Below are 23,171 nucleotides of genomic sequence, written 5' to 3'. Positions count from 1 at the left end.
TACTAAACTGTTGTTTTTAGCAAATGTAGGCAATTACATGCAAATAAGTGAAACTTTTAAAGTGTATCTAGTTTTCTTTTTTTTTTTAATTTTTTGGTTTTTCTCTGGTACCGCGAACCGAACTTAAAGTGTATCTAGTTTTCTAAAATGATTAAAAGTTTTAAGTTGTAAGTTGGCAGAGCTTCAGATGACCACATAGGTTCTACCTCTGGGCCAGTATACTCGTGCACTGATTAGAGTTGTGTTCTTCTCATTTCTTTGTAGATGTGGTGGCACAGTGGGAGCTATTCTGACATGTCCACTGGAAGTTGTGAAAACACGGCTACAGTCGTCTGCTGTGACACTTTATATCTCTGAAGTTCAGCTGAACACCATGGCTGGAGCCAGCGTTAACCGAGTAGTGTCTCCCGGACCCCTCCATTGCTTAAAGTAAGAGCACTACATTTATGGGTTTCTATTGTTTAGTTTTGTTTTAGTTTACCTTATTGATTCCCACATTTGTTTATGTTCTGCTCCATTTTAAAAGGTTCTTAGAAACTGAATGACAGAGTTTACTCTGAATTATATTCATTAAAAGTGGTAATCCAAAATAGAATAATTAGATGGGTAATACAAAATGTAATGTTATTTCCAAATCACATATATTTAGAATACTGCATTTCTCCAATAAATTTCTAAAGCTGTTACAGGTGTTTCTGTTTGTTTTGTCTTTTTGAGACAGGTTCTCGCTATGCAGTTCAGACTGGCCTTGAGCTCTCAACGGCCCTCCTGCCTTAAACACCCCTTCTGCTTTAAAACACCCCACCCCCACCCACTCCTGTGCTGGGATTACAGACATGCGCCACCACAGCCTGGCTGCTATAGGTGTTTTATTTTGGATTGTTTGTTCATTTATTTTTTTAAATGAGATAATGTTAATGCTAACTCTGTGTTTTTAGTTTTCCAAGTACTTGCACAAGTAATTACATTTAATAATTGCAGTCTGCAGTTTCTATATAACCTAGACCTAATTTGAAACAGAATTGTATTGACTTTAAAATGCTATTCAGGAGGTGTTTGACATTTTCTGATAGCCTGAAAAATTTTGCTTTTACATTTTCATGTACTTCTTTAGTCGCAATTGTATTTGAAGTTTCAAAACTATTGAAATCAGATTTTACATTTTCAGACTTGTGTGTATGACTGAATAACTTGTGTCTGCTTTATCAGCTCAATTGAATTTAATCTATTTGAACTTAGTTCAGTAGTATTTATTTTGTAGAAAATAAACTTAGCTAGTGTGTTTACCTTCACTACCAAGATTTCATCACACTTCTTTCAAACTTGGTTACCTAAGCACCTGAATATGTAGAGTAAATTGTTGACAATTTTGAATGAAAATGCTATCATTATAAATACCTAAATATGATTAATAATAGAAAAAATATTTTAATATCATGAGTTTGACATTAATAACCACTGAATAGGTCTCCATAAAATTTTTTCTTTGACCTCTGTGATATATTCTTTCTTTCTAGTTTTTAATAGTTTTGCTTTCTCTTTTCCACAGGAACTTTAAAAGCCCCCTTGGGCTCCCATTTTAGTTCCTTAGATTTTCAGGCCATATTTTAAGCTTATATATATAATTTTTTTTTAAGCTCATATATTTAACCCTCACAGTAGCCCAAGGGAGGGAATACTGTTTCTCCTTATTTACTGCTGAAATTAGGATGAATGAAGTTACTTTTTAAGTCAGTTACGAACACTGGGCTTCATAGCGAGAAGGCTGATCCCTTAGTTCAGGCCTTTCAAATATTTAACCATTGTGTTCAGAGGGACCTCTCTTAACCGTACGGATGTTTGAAAATCATTTGGCCTACCTAGTCTGTTAACTAGGACGTAAAAATAACATCTCTTCTCCGCTCTCTTTTGTTTCCCACCTGTGACACTTTATTAAATAACTCACCTCTACGAAAGCTTTCTGATACTAAAATATTTCTCCTGCTTTGGGGGCCTACGATATATGTGACTAGCTTGTGAAGTATTTGCTTGTGAATATAGTCTGTTAAATTATTTCAGTATAATTTTTTTTCTGCACAACTGAACAACGGAGTTCACAGTGTTAGTGGCCATCCACTTTACTTTCTATGTCTTTCTTCTTTGCCTAGTCATAAAGCCCTCTTTATAACAGCACAGGAAATACTCAATATAGTGAATTTTAACTGACCAGCAGAAGAAATAATAAGCCAACCATTCTAGTGTAGTAAGGAATGGTAGTGCAATATGTTTTTGCTGTAATATTTCACTGGAATCATTGGATAATGTAATACTACAATGCTAAGAATACTCTCTAGTATGAAGTAAAAGACCTCAGATCTAGGAAAGAATTATATTTCTGACTAAAAATTGAATTTGCTGGTAAAGACAGTAACACTGAGATGATTGGAGATAACCATAGCATGATCATATGAAAATCAGTATAGAAATCTGTATAGTGATGTCTTTAATCTTTTAGAAAAGAGTTTGAACAGAATTCTTTTTATCACTAGTAAGTCTGTTACCAGTCTCCAGTAAATTACGCTATGTCATGAAAAAACAGCTGTTTATAAGTAAGGAAAATGGCTAGGAAAGTATAATATTCTAGTACAAATGTAGGATTTTATCTTAATCGTAATTGTGCAAACTAAATAAAGTACCAGACTTTGAAGAATATTTCTTTGTAATTTTTTTTCTCTTTCAGAATGATCTTGGAAAAAGAAGGGCCTCGTTCCTTGTTTAGAGGATTAGGCCCCAATATAGTGGGGGTGGCTCCTTCCAGGTAAGAAAAAAATAAACATAGGTTAAGCAAAATTCTGGCAACCTTTGTTTCAAGGCATCTGTATTTAATTCCTTATGTATACTTAGTATTTATAAATGCAGTTTTCAGTGTTTAAGGAAAGTTGAAATTCGATTTTCTTTTTAAAGATTTCAGATGCTAACAGAAACAAATTCATGGGCCTGCCTGATGAGCACAGGGTCCTGAGTTCAATTCCCAGTACCAAAAAAAAAAAAAGAGAATAAATTTATGAGGTAATGTTTGGTAGCAGGAAATGGGTACTGAGTGTTTTGGAGATGAACAATTTTAGTAGTATTAGAAATGAATGATTGTAATATGAGTGCAATGAAATGTTCTTAAATCAGTATGGTATAACATAGTTTACTGTATTTATAGGTAAGTTTTAAATTTTAAAATTCTTTGAATGAATTTGTGATTTTTGAGGGTAAGATAAGCCTACAATGTTTGCAAAATAAACCTGTAAATTCCCTTGTAGGCAGTGGCTATGTTTTGAGCCTTCCTAGGAGAACACTTCTGATCTTAGGAATGAGGACTTTTGTGCTAAGGAGAGGGGACTTGAAAATCTACATAGGGCTAAGGCAATAAACTGCTAATATTTTGAGACCGGTGTTTGGTAGTTTTTTGAATTTAACTAAACCAGCTCTTAAAACTTTTGTCTTTATGAAAAAATGTATTTTTTAAGAGAGAACTTCCCCTTGAGCTATAGGCATAATATTTAGGATATATGTCTCGTCTTACTGGTTCACATAGCTGTCCAACTTTGTCCTCTACCTGAAATTAGTGCTTCTTTCTGGCTCTCCACATAGAAGTTAAATTTCAGAGAAACAAAAGGGAAAAACGGAATCAAAGAGCTAGAAAGAGAAATGGGTCTTAGGAAAGGCTTAGAAAAAGGGATAAGACGTCTAACGTAATGACAGCTTGTGCTGCATTAAAGGGCAATAAGAGATGCCCACAATACCTGCCATAGTAAAGGAAGCCAGAGGAGGGAGGTACTGAAGAGACTTACAGTGGTGAAGCCATCAGTGTGTTCCAACAGGAACCACCTAAAAAGCTGAGCAGATTCTTCTGGGCAGAGGTACAGAGGACCTCCATCACTGTGAAGCAGTTTTGCATCAAGTTCACAAGGCAGAGAATAAGGAATTAATAATAAAAAGGAACCCAGCAGGAACAAATAAGACTAGAACTCTGAATCATTTTTTTTTTTGGCTAAACAGGTAGAAAGTTCCATTTCCTGTGAAAGTAACCAAAAAGACTTGAAAGCATTACCTTGCCATTTTTCTGATACTGTTTTATCATAGATTGATTGAGCTCTTCCATGATAAAACTCTATGTAAAGTTCATATTTAGAGTAAATGTGGATGCCTAGCTGTCTGTATCCACACCATATACTATATATGTGTGTTGTACTGGGTTTCAGGGTTTTTTCTGTTTTTGTTTTTTGGTCTTTTTGAGACAGGGTCTCACTATGCAGTTCAGGCTAGCCTTGAACTCACTTTGTAACCCATGCTGGCCTCAAACTCGCAATGATCCTCCTGGCTCAGCCTCCCAAGTGCTGGGATTACAGCTGTGCGCCGTCATGCCTGGCTCGGGTTTCAGTTTTCTACATGCTGTTTTCTTTGTTTAAGAAATTTCCGGCACTCTTGAATGCTGAAGCAGGAAGATGGCAAATTTGAGCCTAACCTGGGTGACTGAGCAACTGACATGTCTCAAAGTCAAACATTTTTAAGAAAAGACGGAAATGTGGCTCAGTGTGAAGGCCCTGGGTTCAATCACAGATAGAGTGAGTGAGTGAGTGAGTGAGTGAGTGAGTGAGTGAGTCTATTTTGCATCCTGATAACAAAGGTAAAAAGTATGTAGTGTAAAGTTTGGCTTTCTACCTTAAACACATTGTGTGTCTTGCTCCATACACCTTTCAACATACTCCTCTCATAGATATTAAACAGTTACATGTGTAGCCTCACCATAATTTTCCTGGGTTATCATACACATTAAAAACAAATGATTACTTATATTTATTATTATCATTTACAATTTTTCAATTGGATGGTGTTACTCTCCCATAATTGAGTATTCCCTCATTGATATTTTTGAGATTTTTACTGTAAAAAACAACAGTGGTTTTGTGAACATACCTAAACTGTTATTTTGAGTTCTCAACTACATACAGTCTTCTGGGATGTTACCTAACATAGAATTTGCAAATAAAAGAGCATGGGCACATTTAAACTAGAGAAGAGCCTACCTTCTAAAAAGGTATACGATATTTTTATACTCAGATAGTTACTCTTTATCTGCACCTTTACCAGTGTTGGCTACTGTCTGCCTACTTAATACCAAAATTAACTAAAACTGGTTTGTGGCTGTTTTAATATGTATTTGTTTAATGTTTGATGCAATTATATGCTCTTCCTTATAATTTGACATTGTATATCTCTCTCTGAATTGCTTTTATATATTCCAGGCCTATTTTCTCATTTCTAGGATGTTTTGTTTATTACTCTTCACAGTGTGGTATCAAATGTATCTTGTTTTTTCTTTCTCATAAAGTGGAATAAAGTTTTCATAAAATTTCATTTTAAATTGCTAATTAAGTGTTTTCCTAAGCACATTAAAGACATAATAGTGAAACTTTACCATTTGTACTATACTCTGTCCCTTTTGGGCAGATAATTGGGATTGTTGAGAAATAACAAGATATTTCATATAGCAAGAAAATCATGGAGAGCCTTGGAAGTTAAATAGCTGCTGAAGGGAATGCATGAAGTGATAATAAGTTAACAGGACAAATATTTACAGATCTAATAGAATGTCTGCAAACATTGGAAAACATACCTTAATCCTTTGTGGGAATTATTGTATTTGTTTAAGAGTACTGTAGGGCTGCGAGGTGTAGGTCAGTAAGAGTACATGCTTACACACAATCCCCAGTAGCAAAAAAAAAAAAAAAAATACTGTGAATTTTTCTGTGTAACACAGAGATTATAATATATCACAGTATCTCATAGCTTAACATATACTGTGATGAACTGGATCAGCTCTACCCTCCTTTCCCCACTAAAAAAATTACTTCAGTGCTCATAAGCCACTTACTTAGGCATACAACTTCAGCCTTAGCGCTGCACAGACTTCGCGGCCTTGCTCGTTCATGGGGTTTCCAGTCATCACAGTTTTTGTCAGTTGCTAAGTGGCTATCAGAGTATTGCACGGGGATTGATTTCTTTGAGGATGGATACTAGGAGCTTTGTGTTTGAGTTTGGCTTTTTTAAATGAGTTAATACAAAAAGCACTTGAGGGTATTTGTGGAGAAAAGGTATAAATTACATGGCAGTCTGGCTGTTACATGAGAGTCTAGCCAAGACTGTGATGTTAGATATCTTCATTCTAAAATTAGGAAGATGAATTTACATTTACTGTAATGAATTTAAAAACATGCTTATTGATAAATTTAATTCTTTCTTTTAGAGCACTATACTTTGCTGCTTATTCCAACTGCAAGGAAAAATTGAATGGTGTGTTTGATCCTGATTCTACCCAGGTTCACATGATTTCAGCTGCAATGGCAGGTATGAAAGTATGATTCTAAAAAATGAAAACATTTGTGAAGCCTGAAGACTTGATGCCAAACTATGATGAGTTTATATTAAATAGTTAAAATGACTAGTGTGCTTTTCATTAATGTCTACAAAGATGATTTTTATACTTATTTGTATAAAACAAATTTAATTAGATACCATATATGTAAAATTGGTCATCAGTTAGCATTTTTTGTAATTAGGAGTTTAAGTGATAGGCTCCAGAGAATACAATGTTTAGATTGCCTTGTGTAGTCCATTGGATATTTAGTGATTATGTTCAATAGCTTTAAGAATCCAATTATAATTACACTGTAAGTTACAGACCTGAAATTTACTTTTCTCTCCTCAATTTCTGTTAGTGCCTTTTCCCTTTTTGCTGCATGTTTTGGCTTCTGTCTGAAATGTGCCAGCAGTTCTTGGTAAAGTATTCATTTTGTCCTGTGCTCAAGTGCTGAACTTTTTTGTGAGTGGTGTGTTATCAAAAACTCAACCAGTAATGTGTATATTTTTAAAAGTATGTTTATTCTGTATAAATGACTAGATGATAGCACCTGAATTTTAGACACTGGCTTTGTGTACATGCTTGTTACAGAAATGTTTCAGAAAATCTTCTGTCTTCTTTAATAAATATCTATGACTCTGAAATAAAACAACTAGTCCCACGTCTGTGCACCACCTTAAACTGTGAGAGATTGGTTTTACTGGTTTGGTTCTGGAATCATTTGCTAACCATGCATGCTAGACAAAGCCAAGAATTTTAGTTCTCGATTGAAAATTTCCTTAATTTTCTGAGATATTTTTACGTATCTTCCCATATCTCACATGTCCAAATTATGCTGTGACTGTATAAGGCAAACTGTCGCTGCTTCCCTCACTTTCCTCAGTTACTGATGTGCAGATTTAGTGTCGGTTACATGCTTACTGATGAGTGTCTGAAACGTGACCATTTTCTTAGAAAGAAATTGGATCAATTTGAAACACCCAGTTTCTGAAAGATTGAAAGTCTTTACTATATATGATACTTCTAGCACATACCTTACAAATGGTTTTCAGAGCTCTTTATATTTAACAATTTTTGACTTGACTCATGGATACTACAAAGCTGAAGGAAAGGGACATTAAAGATAGTGAATACTTTGATTTACCAATAAGAAAATCTTGGGCAAATTAAGTAATGTAAGTGAGCCTCTGTTAGCTTAATTCATAGAGTAGGTTGATCTGGATGGACGCACTAGGGTTTTGAGAACTAGTCCTTTTATGTAGTATGGTAAAGATTATCTAGATAACTAGAATTATTTTTAATTGTACTTTTACAGATGTTGAATTGGATATGATTTCCCCCTAAAATTTGAGTGTGTAAGAAGATACAAGTTGATGGCAATAACAAACCTAATAAACACTGTCTTAAGATTTTTAAGAATATATTTCCATATTACCAATGTTTATGATTGTAGTTTTTTTATCATCAGTAAATTATAAAGAAATATTAGTGTTAATTATTTTAAAGAACTGAAATCAAGAAAGTATCTAGGTAGTTACTTTATGTTGAGAATATTATATATTCAGAATTGTAAACCTAGAGGTCCGTAGTATCTTAATTTTTACTGGAACATCTTATTAGATAATCTCATCAGAATTTATCACATTACAAAGAAATTCAGAATTGTCATTTTGTACTTTTTTTTCAAATGTGTACAAATACACAGGTTTTTTTCTATACATTGACACTGTTTCACAACTTGAATTCCTTGAATTTTGGTAAATTGATAGTTTTATGCTTGTTCAGAGGTTATTGCACTGTACACTTACTGTGTAATTTGAAAATATTTCCATTTGTTTGCAGTTACATTGTTCTAAGAATGACTCTTTCAGAGCTTTCTTGCACTATTCATGAGCGTTTAACATTTAGCTTTGCAGTTTTTTTATACATGCTGATGAAACTGAATGGTCCAATACAGACTCATTAAGGTAGCCTTTTGCCCCTTCCTTTTTAATCTAGACCAGATTGTTCTGGGTTTTCTTGATGATCATTTCTAGAGGTCTAAATATGAATGTTTTGGGGGTATAAAATACTTAGTAATGTGAAAAATTATATAGTAATTTTTAACTGGCTATTCAAGAAAAAAATGCTAACCTTGTCACTTTAGTATTAAAAGTGCACTGAAATAATAATCAACCATAGTACCTAGGAGATTTTGCCACATCAACTAGCACGCATATTCAAGATTTAGTAAGGTACCCAGGTGTGTAATTTATATTCCAAGTAACCTCTCAGTTCAGTCTCATTTGGCATTTTGTCTATATCAGCTCACATTTAATTTCAATATAAAAACTTCATTTATTAGAAGGACAGTTGAAGTGAGTCTTTTTTCATGTTATAGTGTTATAAGTGAATACTGTAAGAATGTAGTAAAAGCTTATAAGATGTAGCTATAAACTTTCATGCATTAAAACATTTTTCTGGTTATGAGAATAATCAGACTTTTTATGTTTTACCTATTTTTCCTCTGCATATAACATTTATCAGACTAAATTTACCCTAGCTGCTGTCTGTTTTGTATCTGTTTTGTTTAAATGAACTTGAATACCCTCTGTATCACATAGGCACCGATACAGATAGAAAAAAGTTAAATTGTTTCTTTCACTGTAGTAATTCCCACTTTTTAAGTTTTTATCTGGCATATACATACTCTTTTATGTACAACATTATAAAGGAAATGAATTCCGAGTTTTATTATGTATTCATACAGTTAGTGCTCAAGTTTTAATATATCCATAGTGTCATTTAATGTTTTCTACATACCTAATAGATACTCTTTGTTTACAGGGTACATTTATTTTTCAAGATACATTTTTCTGTTTGACTTACAGTTTACTATTAAAATTTTTACTCATTAAATACAGATTTTGTCTTCATGTATAAAATTTTTTATACAGTATTATAATTGTCCATGGCAGTTTATTCAGCCAAATGAGTGGTTAGACAGATGCTTTGTTTATGTGTAAATATTCTTCCTATTTTCTGTTTTGTAGAATATAAAAGATTAAATAGAAAATAATCCAAAATATTGAATAAATATGGATGTAAAGTATTACTGGCTAGAGTGCAAAAAGTGAAAGGTACTATGGTAAAAACATCTACTTTATTTTAAAATTGATAAATAGTTCCAAAATGAAGATAGCTTGAATGTTCTGTTGGGGTTTTTTGTTTTGTTTCGTTTTGGTTCAGTTTGGTTTTGAATCTTATTATGTAGTCCACTCTGGCTTTGAACTCACTACGTAGTCCAGTCTGATCTTATACTTGCAGTCCTCTGCCTGAGCCTCCCTGAGTTCCGGGATTACAGGTGTGTGCCACCAAAGCCTGTCTTTAGACAGACGTGTTAATGGATAAAAAATGGTGTTTTCGGCTCCTTGACCATGAAAGATAATAATGGTGGGGAAAACAGGATATGACAATCCCCTCTAAATATTTTGTTTTTGGAGGGTTTTTAGACCCTCTGACAAGGTTAGCATTTTTTCTTTAAGATAAAATTGATCTTGGTTTGGGTAAGTATTTGGACTCAAACTCCTGGAGATGGTGGGATTTTCAGTACTTGGTGCATTTTTTAAAAAAACCCATTCTGATATTCCTTTCTCCTTTTTTAACTTAACATTTTCACAAAAGTTAGATCTCACAGTAAATATTTCTCAAACCCTTCCAGTGGGATTCAGTTTGTACACGTGTTTCTGATGAGGTCACTGCTTGTTGTTATGATACAGAAAAGCCTGTGTCTATTTTAGGCATTTACTGTACATTTCTCCCGAGAAAAGAGTGAGATCGTGTCATCTCATGCTCCCCATCCGCAGGTCACTTCCTGTAGAAATATGGACTAACTTAAACCTCGTGAGTACTGATCTGAGCATCTCTTGCAGCCTCTAGTATAAGAAACACACCCTGGGATTTTATAGTAGCTATGGAATTAATAGAAGGCGGGAAATGAATTTTTATTTCCTGAATTTGTGTGTGTATTATTATTTTATAACAGTTAATTCTGATCACTTTGTAATCCTTTCTAGAAGGAAGAATGGGTACTTTTCAGTCATCATGTAAGCCTGGGGTCTTCAATTTGGCCATGACAGCCTTGACCTCTAAAGAATTTGATATATATGTATAGTTGCAAATGGTAGATACCGTAGTCCAAAAACTTTTAGATAAAGTAGTAGTTCTCTTCGCTTAGCTAACATATTTAAAAATCTAATAATAGTGCTTTCCTTTCTTGTCTGTTGATACTTGGCTTTCTACTCTTTTGCAAAAATATTTAATACCATTAGTACTTTGCAAATAAATTGAGGGCACAATGTACAGGATCTTAGCTGTTTTAGTTTTAATTAACTTTCAAAATAGTTTTAATAAGTTTTTCTTGGTTGACATGAGTTTTGTTCTTATAAAAATTAAAAAGTACTGAAAAATGCAATACTACAGGTATCACTCACTTAATGAAATAAACATTTTCAGCAAGGAAATTTATCAGGAATTTTCTTTTTACCTGCTTTATTAAGGATTTACACTATCAAATAGAGTTATGTGAAGAAAAACTTTAAAAATTGCCTTTTAAAAAATTTTAAAGCTTTTTAATAAAACACTAATTGCACTACTAACAGTACTAACAGTGCAAGTAATTAATATAAGTTATCATACTGTCAAAATGTGTCAAAGCTAAAATGCAAAAAAAGAAAAAAAGGAATAGGCAGTTTCTAAATTTCGGAAGCACCATTCCCAGTATCTTTGTGTGTGCTTGTCTACTTAGTAGAGTGAAGGCAGGTTTAGCATTGGCCAGCCTCAAATTGCCATGGAGTTTAATTTTAATTCTAAGTTAATGGTAAATTTTGGGGGTTTTTCCCATTTCTGTTTCTTGAGTTAATAGATTATACATTTCTAGATTTAATTAATCTAATAATGTCTAAATGTATTAATTTATTTTTTGGCTAAGAGAAAGTAATAGAGGTAAAACTCAAGGACTGACCAGAGTTTTAACTGCTGAAGGACAAATAGTTAAAAACCTATGGATTATTCCTACTTTTTGTCCAACCTCACACTTTGTTGGCAGTTAGACTGGTGTCTCTATTAAGAAAGTTTGAATTATTGGGAGAATTGAGACAACAATTACAGTAAGCATAGCTTACTCATAATAGCAGCTACAAGGGATAAGATCACAACATTCTCTCACCTAAATGTTAATGTGACCTCTGTTAAATAGATTTATTTGTACCTGGAAATGCATTTTACTTAAGTGAGAAATACCTGTTGTTTGTTTTCTGATACTGTTAATTAATATGCCCTCAGAATGATTTAAAATTATAATTTTTGAGTATTTAAACATTTTATCACTAGTTATATACATACTTATTATGTATACATGTATGTATGGTTTTTTCCCAGTTAAAATTGAGGAATTATGATTTATTGGAATAGTATTACAGGGAGAAACTTGAGTACTAACTTCGCATTCTTAGAATAGAATTTTTATTTAAAAAGAAAAAAACTTTGATGCTTATCTTTTCATTGAAGTATAATGAATGAAATTTTTTACTTCAATAAGCTGTTTTTAAAGATTTCCAATTGTAGGCTTTATAAAAGCAAACTTCTTTATTTAAAATTTCTACAAAATGATTACTGGAAATTATTATGAACAATGCAAAATATTTTGTTGGATATAAATTCTTTACGTCCTTAATCTTACAGTCCAAATACCTAGTGTATTTAAGAAATAAGAAAAAGATTCTAGCCGGGTGTGGTGGCGCACACCTGTAATCCCAGCACTCGGGAGGCTGAGGCAGGGGAATCATTGTGAGTTCGAGGCCAGCCTGGGCTACAAAGTGAGCTCAAGGTCAGCCTGAAACACATAGTGAGACCCTGTCTCAAAAAGACAAACAAACAAAAAAAAAGATTCTTACTTTAAAAATGAGAATCATTAAATTAGGATTTGACCAGAGTATTGATGTCTGCTTTAAAATTTAATTTGAGTGTCTTTAACTTTTTCACTTAGAAAAATGAGATTCCAAAGAAGAAGAAAAAATAGTATGCAACTTTGTTCTCAATTAAACTAGGCCAGGCCAGGCCAGGCAACTATTTAAACTAGTCTGATAGTTCCATGTTTTTTCTTTTCTCTCCTTTTACCAACATATGTCTATGAAAATCTCTCATTGAAAAAGATATTCCTGGCAACCTGTTCATCACTTTCAATTTTTATTGTTTTAATACGAATTGATGCTTCTGAAGTTATTGGTCCCATTCTAGTTTTACGTTCATGTATGTAGTATTAAAAGCACTTAAGATAAATGGAGGCTATATAATTATAAAAGTATTAAATGAGTTACTAAAACAAAATTCCATTTATCTTGCTTGCTAAGTAGGTTTAATTGAAGTAGCCCTTTGTGTAACGTGTCTATTTCCACAGTGTAAAAAGTGTGTTAAGGAAGTAGATTTTGAGTTAATTATCTGACATCATACAAGAGGAAAGAACTTAACAAGACCAAATTCAGTTTTGTAAAATTATTTTGTATACATAGATAGAGTAACTCCAAAAGCCAAGAAAGTAAGTGTTTGGTTCCACATTATGTATTTTAAAAACAAAGTACAGTGGTACTTCAGGTCACAAGTGCTTTGGTTCACAAACAGAATTGTTTGTCAAAATTTTGTTTCTGTTTGCAAACTGCATCAGATGCCAAACATGACTGTGGCAATCTTTTCCAGAATCATGGAACAAATTAAGTTCATGAGCTGAGGTACCACTGTATTCCTAAGTACATCACAGCAGTTTTGTTCTTGAAAGTACTTACATTAAGTCTGATTATACTACGTCTTCCTAAAAATAATGTTGGTTGACCTGCTAATATTTTGTAGGGAATATTAAAACAGTTAAGATCCTTAGATATTTCTGCATGGAAGTTTTCAATTGAATTTAAAGGCTAGATGAATAAAAGTAGCTTGATATAAGATATTCTGTGAAGTTTGTATAACCAATCTTAAATGTAAAGGCAAACTATGAAAACCCTGTTTTGTGTAGGTGAAGCAATCTCACGCAGTAAGTTCCCATCATCAAGATTGCATTGTGTTCTACTGTTAAATTCTAGGAAGATGGCAAGTAAAAGATATGCATAAGCCTTATGATTGTACTGCTCCCAAGATCCTAATTTACTACCTGGAATTGTGCCATCCTGGGTGACTACCCTTCTGTAATAATAGTTACTACATAGCACTTTAGTCTTAAAGTAAATGGTAACTACCTTCTACCCTGAATTATTTCTCCATTATTTGTGAAAGTGAGAGGGAAGTTCCAATTTGTAATGTTTTGATCTTTTGAGTTCTTGTACATGTTCAAGTGGATAAAAAGTAGATGTGTCCTATTAACCTTAAAAGAAACCTTACCTCTGTGATAGCATTACTTTAATAGTGTTAGTAAATTTGTTTATAGATAAGAATTGATGGGGCCAAGCAAGTCTTTTGTGCTATGCAGATCAAAATCTTAGTAAACAGCACCATTTATGTAGAATTCATTTTTAATGTAGTGATCTGTGACATGAATCACATCCCCAAGCCACTGTTATAGAGTACCTACTTTTTAGCCCTAAAATACACAGAATTTCTGTCTCTTGGTTCCTGGAAAGTGTTTTTTTTGTTTGTTTGTTTGTTTTAAAATTCAATTTAGGGAGTAGAGCACCCTGGAGGATATTCTAGTAGTTTGGGAGAGACTTTGTGTGCAATCAGGTTTTACTCTTAAAAGAATCCTTTAGTTAAAGTCAGAATTTGAGAATTTATGTGGATAGGAAATAAAGACAAATATTTATATGGATTTGTAAAATGAAAATGTAAAGCATATAGCAGTAGTTTAAATATTTACATTTTCTTTAATATAGATTCATATAAAGAACCTTAAAACTGATAGTATGTACTTACCTTTACCGAAGTTCATTTTAAATATGTTTGTTTAGGTTTCACTGCGATCACTGCAACCAACCCCATCTGGCTTATAAAGACTCGGTTACAGCTTGACGCAAGGTATGTAAAACTTAAGGGTGGATTTCATTAAATTTCTGTAAATTTATATCAGTAAAATTTCAATGCCTGGTATCTCACCATGGTTTTCCCTTCTTACCTTTTGCTGATAAATTTTTTATTTTGTTTTATTTCATGTTGAAATTTGGGTCTGCCATTAGAAGCAGAAGTGGTAATAGTTGACAGTATGAAACTTTTTAAATGAAAAATGTGTTTTATATATTGCTTTGTTCTGTGTTTTAGTTTTGAGGTAGGGTCTCACCATGTTGCCCAGGGTGCTGTTGGATTTTCCTGTGTCGCCTTGCCACTTAGCTGGGATTATAGGAGTACACTACCGTGCCTGGCTGCATGTTGTTTTTTAACAGAAGAGAAGAAGTCTCTAAGTCATCTTTTCATTGCTAGGACAAAATACCTTGACATACATAGCTAAAAGGAAAAGAGGGTTTTTTTGGCTCATTTTGAAAGTTTCAGTCCGTAGTTTTCTGGCTGCAAGGCAGAAGGAGTGTGAAAAGGAAGGCCACTCAATGCTGTGGCAGCCAGAGAAGGAGGAAAGGGCGATGATAAATTTTACCCTTCAAATGCATACCTTCCCTTGACCTGCTTCCTCTGAGTGGCCTATTCACCTATGAACTTAGTTGACTGAGCCGTAATGAGACTAGCACCCTCATGATCCAGTCACCTTCCAAAAGCCCTGCCTCTGAACACAGAACTTTTGGAGAGGCATAGTATATTAATCCTGCCCAGCAAGTATACTTTGCTTTACATGAGTGCTTATAATTGGCCTCCCAACAGCGAAATAAGTCTTATGATCAGCTAGTCTAGAGTGAATCTTTGAGAATCATTGCTCACGTCCATTGACCTCATGTATAGAGAGCCTTGGACTAGAGGTAGCACTGTGTATGTTTGTCTGTCTATACGTATTTCATCTTTTACCTCAACTTCACAAGAGTAAGATTCATTCATTCTAAACTGAGCAGGTACTGCTACATGCTGGAAATAAACCAGGAATCAATAGGGATCAACTTGAAATGGAATGTATCAAGGAGTGGTTTGTGAGCCCATTTTAAGCAGAGGACTGTTGGAAACCTTAGAGGATGAGAGATACAGGATTTTAGGCATATTCTGGGGACTGAAAAAACCAGAAGCATTGCAGCAACTAACTGATACCTGATAGTAATAATAATGTTAATGGTTTGGAACTCTTAGGCTTTAAATCTGGAGTAGGCTCAAATGTACAACATATTTCTACCATTTTTGTATTTTGGGGTTTGATAAGTATTGTTATATCCTTTAGGCTATAAATAAAAGTAGTCTGGCAGATCATTAACAATGATGCCTGTAACGGCTGATCCACTGTGTCAACTTGAGTCTAGAAGCTTAACTAAGTAACTCAGCAGTTCCATCCTGGGATGGAAAGGACAAGCCCTTACTGCTCTAGGATGTTGTTCACTGTGTCGATTTGAGAAGTTTAGAAGGTTCGCTAAGTGACTGAACAGGGGCCAGGGGCCTTACTTTGTATTTATCCAGAGCCTGTGCTAGAGAAGGGCACGGAGATGATGTGAGTGCTCTGTGCCTCCTAGGTTGGGAGTAGCCTGTTTACAATATAAGGGAGGAAAAGAGGGTTGTTCTTCTCTTGTGTTCTTGCTGTTTTTGCTGTCTTCTGCCCATGCCGCCCTTCCTTGGAGCTAGCTGATTATAGACTGACACCTCCAGAAACTGAGCTAAATGAACCTTTCTTCCTTAATTTGGGTGTGTTGGGTATTTTATCTCAGCGAGGAGAGAAAAGTAACTATGATAATGCCTGATGAAATATCTTTTCCCCTTCTTGTCAAGTTGAGCTATATCCTGTTTGGAGATTTGAAAAGAAATGTCTAATTGTTTCATCTAGACTAGTCATTTTAATGAAATCTTAACTATTATGGCAAAACTCAAAATTTATTTCTTAAAATCAAAAATCTAAAAAGTAATGGTTGATAAAACTTAACCCAAAAGTTAAAAAGTATGACATGCTAGTCCACATTCTACTATTGTAAAACTGTAACACTGAAACCAAGAATAGAGCTGGTGTGTTTACCTGTCACCCTTACATACTGTTTTACCTTTCTTTTTAAGATCTCTAATACCAGCAAATAGTTATAGTTGGTTAACAGGGATCATTACAATACATAGGTATTCAGTATCTAAAGAAAATCATTAGTTGATGAAGTTGGAGGAGCCTATAAATTATCAGGTGGGGCTTTTAATTTCTTTTGCATTTAATAACACAAAAACAATGATGGAGACACTGATTATGATAGTACACAATAAAGCAAGGAGTACAACTAACTGAATTTCTGGGAGCCTAGGGAGTTTTTCCGTCTCTATCAAGATTCTCCCTCAAAAGTGACTGGGCGAATAGAAATCAAACTTTCTGTGATCATTTAAAGGCAGTGGCCATATCAGTATCCTGACAAACACTGAATGAGTACCTATACAGTTATGGTTTCAGGTGGTTATGTCAGAAGCAGGTTAGATATGATTTATAAATAGATATATTTTCTGTTTTTCGCTTTGAGCAGCATTTAAACTCATCTCTTACAGGTAACATTCTGAAAGAGAAATCACAAGTGTTAAGGGGAGATTTGTACCCTTAAAGAGTAGCTACTGTACCATTAAGTAGCACTAAGGAAATTGTGTTGGGAGTAATACTAAATGAACACTTGATAACTGTACAGGTACTCATTCACTGTTTGTAAGGATACTGATATGGCCACTGCCTTTAAATGATCATAGAAAGTTTGATTTCTATTAACCTAGTCACTTTTGAGGGAGAATCTTGGTAGAGATGGAAGAACTCCCCAGGCTCCCAGAAATTCAGTTAGCCATACTCCTTGCTTTATTGTGTACTATTCATAATCAGTGTCTCCATCATTGTTTTTGTGTTATTAAATGCAAAAGAAATTCAACTTGCTTAGAACTAGAATTAGTACAGTGTGAAGGTGTTTTCGTACTTGTTTTGCTTTTACCTTGAGCTCCAGCCAGAATATAGAGTTCGTAAAGGAATTTGTTGGTTATCCCTACCACCTAAATCCCAGTTAGGAGGTTGTGAAACCAAAGAATCAGTGTAGTATATTTTGCACTCAGTAAAATAAAATATTTATATGTTATCCAACACTTGACAAATTTGGGACAAGAAATAAGAAATCTTAAAATCAATGTTTTAAAATTCTAATTTCAAAACAATAAAATAAAACAAAATTCTAATTTCAGGAAGTGTGGTGGCACACATCTGTAATCCCAGTATTCAAGAGGCTGAGGCAGAAGGATCCCTTAGATTTCAAGGCCAGCCTGAACTACAAAGTGTGAGACCCTGTCTCAAAAAAAACCAACAAAAATATTTTTAAAATAAAACTTTTGATTTCACTTCATGAGTTAAAGAAGACCATGTTTTATTAGAGTGGCATATTTTTTAAAATTTATTGGCTCAAAATCCTATAGCATTTAATGTCAATAACATTTTCCCTTTTGCTCTTCAGGAACCGTGGGGAAAAGCAAATGGGTGCTTTTGAGTGTATCCGTAAAGTGTATCAGACAGATGGACTTAGAGGATTTTACAGAGGCATGTCTGCTTCCTATGCTGGCATATCAGAGACTGTGATCCATTTTGTTATTTATGAAAGTATAAAGCAAAAGTTACTGAATTGTAAGACAGCGTCCATGATGGAAAGTGGGGAAGAGTCCGTGAAAGAAGCATCAGATTTTGTGGGAATGATGCTTGCTGCTGCCACCTCAAAAACCTGTGCCACAACTATAGCATATCCACATGGTAAGAAAAGCAGATCTACATGAGCAAATTCTGTGATACAGCAACACTTTCTCATCCTAGCTGATGTCCTGCTGTTCATAGTTGGTGTAATTTTACTTAAGTCCAACATGGTAAAACACAGTTGTTGGGAGTTTATAATGGGATTAAATGCGAGTAACACAAGGCTGGATAAAGTGGTCAGTATATGCTGTCATCAGCACAGTAGCAACCAAACAGGAGCTCTGGAGTCTGATTGTCAGCTTCTAACCCTAGAGTTAAATTCCAGCTTAACTTAACCCTAGAGTTGTCCTTTGGGCAAGCTTCTGTTTTTGAAAAATTTATGCAAATGTAAGTGCTACTGTACTAAATACTTTGTACTAAATCATTGCTAATCTTCATAAAATCTTCCAAAATATTTAGTCTTTTCTAAGTATAGTAGAACATAACCAGAATTGTTCTCAGTTTCAAATGAGAAACTGAGGGGAAAAAATGTAAAAAAATAAGTAAATTGCCCAAGTCACACTAACAGGTAGAGCCCTAATATAAAGTCTGTAATCCTAAAGACCAAGCTATTTTACATTATTTTATTTTGACAAATTATATATTAATAATTTCTTTCACTAAATTTTGTATTACTAGCCTCTCAATAACTGAAGAAATCACTTAAAAACAAGGTTTTTGGTAGCTTTTTTTTTTTTTTTGTCTTTTTGAGACAGGGTCTCTCTATGCAGTTCAGACTGGCCTTGAGCTCACTTTGTAGTCCAGGATGGTCTTGAACTTGCAGCCTGCTACCTCAGTGCTGGGATTACAGGCATGCACCACCATGCCTGGCTTGGTAGCTTTTTAAAAGTAGAACCTTAAGATTTTTTTTGGTATGTTTTTCTTTTAGTGTGAGTATAAGTGACATCATGATATTACCAGAGGAGGTACTATTGATAAAATTTTGGAGTTACATAAATGGCATGAAATTTTAAGATGGAATGGGAGCTAAGTATGGTGGTGCACACCTGCAATCTCAGCATTCAAGGAGGCTGAGGCAAGAGGATCATTGTGAGTTCTAGGTCAACCTGGGGTACAAAGTGAGCTCAAGGCCAGCCTAAATTGCAAAGTGAAACTTTGTCTCAAAAAGACCAAAAAATATATTCATATCTGGAGAGAGTATAGGAGATTTGCAATAAAAGTTTGCATTTGCCACGGGCTGCTTTAGACTGTTCATCTCAGGATCATTAGGGGAAAAACTGAGAATGATAGATAAAGAGCAGTTAATTCTTAAATAGAAAACTCTTTTTTTTATGTCAGCCTGTGCTCCTAAATGGCTAAAATTTCTCAGTAACTTCTTTTTCTTTCTTTTCCCTTTCTTTTTCTTTCCTTCTTTCTTTCTTTCTTTCTTTCTTTCTTTCTTTCTTTCTTTCTTTCATTCATTCATTTAAGCACTTGTACTGTACATTAAACACATGCTAGGCAAGCACTCTACCACTGAGCTTTTATCCCCAGCTCAATTTCTTAACATTTAAATTAAAGATAAATTGGGACTGATCTTGAGGATCTGTTCATCTATTAAAAGGTTGTGATATTTCCTTACTTGATTCTCAGCCTTGGCTTTATCCCTGGCAGCTGGTGTCCTAGACATCTTCAACTTCTTTGTCCACACATTGTTTTATGTTAGTATATGTGGACTGCTATGAGTACATTAGTAATATTTCCTTTGTACTATTTGCTTTTTTAAAAAAATCTTTCCTGTCATCGTGTCCTTGCATGTTCATCTTTAATAGTACTCTACTCCTGCTTCTTCATTCTTTTCTCCTTATCACGTCTATTTTCCCTTGTGTTTATCTTAAATATAATTGTATGTGATACTGGCTATATTAGAAATTTGCCATTACTATGACTACTTTCAGTAAGCTATATGTTTAAAAAAATGATTTATCCTGAGCTACTTACATATTGACAAATGTGGTATATTCAGTATAGTTAGAGTTTAAAGAAATCAGTAATTTTTAAATCGATTTTATTTCTTTCCTAAACAGAAGTTGTAAGAACAAGATTACGTGAAGAAGGAACAAAATACAGATCCTTTTTTCAGACACTGTCTTTGGTGGTTCAAGAAGAAGGTTATGGGTCACTCTACCGTGGTCTAACAACTCACTTGGTGAGACAAATTCCAAACACAGCCATTATGATGGCCACCTATGAATTGGTGGTCTACCTACTGAATGGATAGCAGCACAGGCTGCCACACTACAAAAGAAGGAAGACCAAAAGATTACAATGGATCATGGAATATTGGAGCCAGCACGGTGGACAGAAAGAATAGTAGTTTGGGAACATATACCATAACTATACCTAAATGGAAGTTTGGTTAAGATAGCCACACCGCATTATTTAGTCTTTTTGTAATGTGGAAAAATAGCCACCTCTAAAGGAAATGCCTTTGGAAGCACTCCTTTGTTAAAGTTGCCATTTTCTCTACCACGTCCACCAGATACAGTTGTGTTTTATTGACCTATGATATTGAGATAATAGTGTTTATTCCATGAGCATTTTTCCAGTCTTCTAAACAAAGCCATCCTTATATATACACTGTACTGTAGCTATCCAAAGGTAGTATTGACATAAGTATATAACTTCTGACTTTCAATTCCTATAATACTGTAAGATAACAATAATTGGTAGATCCTCAGTATTCCCATCTTGCTGAGATGACTTGGCACAATATTTTAATTTAAGTATTTGGCACCAGTAATCACTATTTTTGACAACCAAGGAACTATAGTATAAATATCTTGTGTATTGAAATGTTTGAGTCTCTTCAGCTAACAGGTGCTTGATGTTTAGCATAATGTGGACTTGAAATTGTTACCATATAAAACTCACAATACTTTGAAGAATATAACATTAACCAATAAAATACTGACTCTTGACCATCTCAGTTACTTAAATATGCCCTGTATCTTCTCTGATATTACAGAAAATGAATGAGTGCATTTGTCTTTTCAGTAATTTACTAGTTTTGAGCATGAATTATCACCCATCATACCTAGATATCATTTACTTAAATTAGAAAAATTTACTGTTTCTGAATTTTTCTGTTTGTTTCACATTAAAAATTTGGACCTGAATTTATTTCCAGGTCAGCATAGATTACACTTATTTGGTAGAGAAAATGATAATTTTCAGTTTGACCCTTACAGGTTTTTTTGAATGTGATGTTAATATCTGGGGCAGAATAAATACTATAGAAGAGGGGCCCTCTGCTGTTTGACTCAGCAGGCAGTATTAATTGACTTGTAAATGAACAAGCTGATTTTGACGAAGAAATTTATTCTGACCTAGTTTCCTGACTGGTATATCATAGTAAGATTCAGGTTCATTTGGGTTAAATGTGCTAATAGGATATAATTTTTAAATTTTACTGTTGAGTCATCTGTACCTTTTAATACTTCACATGTATCATTTGTATGGCCTTTATGAAGATGTCTGCTATAATACTGTTAGGAGATTTTGCCTATGGATATGCTTTCCTGGTGTATGAGATTTCTACAATTAAACTCCAGTGTGGTATTCATTTTGGTATACCTTAACTTCACATTTTGTGCAATGGCTTTATTTTAAGACTGACTTTGTGGATGCACTTTGTGGCCTTTTTTGAGGGTAAGAGATTTAGGAGAGAATTTCATGTTGACTTAAAAAAAAATACTGTTCATGTGTTAGGCAGAAACAGTTATGTTTATAACATTCTTCAGGGTTTGGTTTTAGATGTTTTTGAATATCTTAAAATGTGTTAAGTATTCTGTGTATATTGTAGTGCCACAACATTATGGAAAAGCAGCTTTATTTTCCAAAAACATTATGGAGAAGCACTGCAAATTTTCTCTGCTGTCACCAATGAACATAATACCCTCTTAGATTTCCCCTTGATTTCCTTGTGATCAACAATAACTGGATGTTTTTGAGGTGCTTAGTTGGAATTTAAACTATTCCAGTCTATTTGGAGACCAAAGGCAAATTCAGTGATTACCTTTGGAATTATTATTAATGTCTTTTATGATAAATTTCAGCTTTGTGTTTATTGTGAGAACATACCAAAAAAAACCCAACCGTCCCAAAACAGGAGTTTCTAACTTCAGTCAGTAGAGAAGGTCTCAATCTATAATGTTTGCCTTTTCAGGTGCCATTTATACTGCCTAATACAGTGTGCCATTTGCCTTGTGAAGATCCATAAACACTAATTATGTTGAATGTAGGACACACTCTCCCTAGTTTTACGATCTCAATGCCCCACAAATGATGAAGAATGATACAAAAACCAGCAACTAAGCAACATCTTATTTAGTTTTAACAAATTCATGACAAGTGTCCTTCTGTTTATATTTAGCAAGTAAAGCTTACACTGACATTTAGTGCACCGTATTCAGCTTTTTTTTATTTATTTATTTTTTTTTTTGGTTTTTTCTCCGGTACCGGGAACCGAACTCACGACCTCGCGCTTGCCAGGCAGGCACTTTTGCCACTGAGCTAAATCCCCAGCCCTCAGCTTTTTTTTAAAGTATTAGGTATTATTGGAAGGAAAAGAGATTTTAGAGTTTCAGATTTTATTTGTGCAACAACTGCAAAGGAGCAGTAATGTCCATTGTACTGTTTCTCACCCCCCAAATGCAGTCTGCCATACTTTACAAATGATGGAGACAGTTAAAGAAAGAAAATTATGTAGAAGTTACATATAAAGTTTGTCTCTCAAAGTATTTCTTTGAAGATTTAAAAAATTGATTCTGTTTAGGAAGAAGATGCATATTCAAAACTATTGGACTTTTTGAAAACTATAGGTTGTGTACATTTGTTTGCCGTCAGATAACTTTAAAATTTTCTGATACAGAGATAGTCACATTCCCGAGTGGTATGTATTTTTATTACAGTTTCCTTAGAAAATTGAATTGAGCTCAGGTTCAAGTGGTAGACACTGAA

At 34.1% G+C, this 23,171-nt stretch overlaps 1 protein-coding gene across 1 annotated transcript; it reads left to right on the top strand.

The window, feature by feature from the left end:
* Window positions 1-264: 264 nt before the first annotated feature.
* Window positions 265-21,795, top strand: Slc25a36 (solute carrier family 25 (pyrimidine nucleotide carrier), member 36; the record flags this gene model as incomplete). Its single annotated transcript, XM_013506278.1, is given in 6 exon segments — window positions 265-429; window positions 2,720-2,797; window positions 6,278-6,378; window positions 14,362-14,428; window positions 17,941-18,230; window positions 20,237-21,795. Coding segments are annotated over 6 exon segments (895 nt in total), but the record flags the coding sequence as incomplete, so codon positions are not given.
* Between the last annotated feature and the right edge of the window lie 1,376 nt (window positions 21,796-23,171).

The sequence above is a fragment of the Chinchilla lanigera genome, unplaced genomic scaffold (assembly GCF_000276665.1).
Source record: "Chinchilla lanigera isolate Chin_1 unplaced genomic scaffold, ChiLan1.0 scaffold00107, whole genome shotgun sequence".
Classification (NCBI taxonomy): Eukaryota; Metazoa; Chordata; class Mammalia; order Rodentia; family Chinchillidae; genus Chinchilla; species Chinchilla lanigera.
The sequence above is the reverse complement of the archived record's forward strand: the minus strand, read 5'-3'. Positions and strand labels throughout refer to the sequence as shown.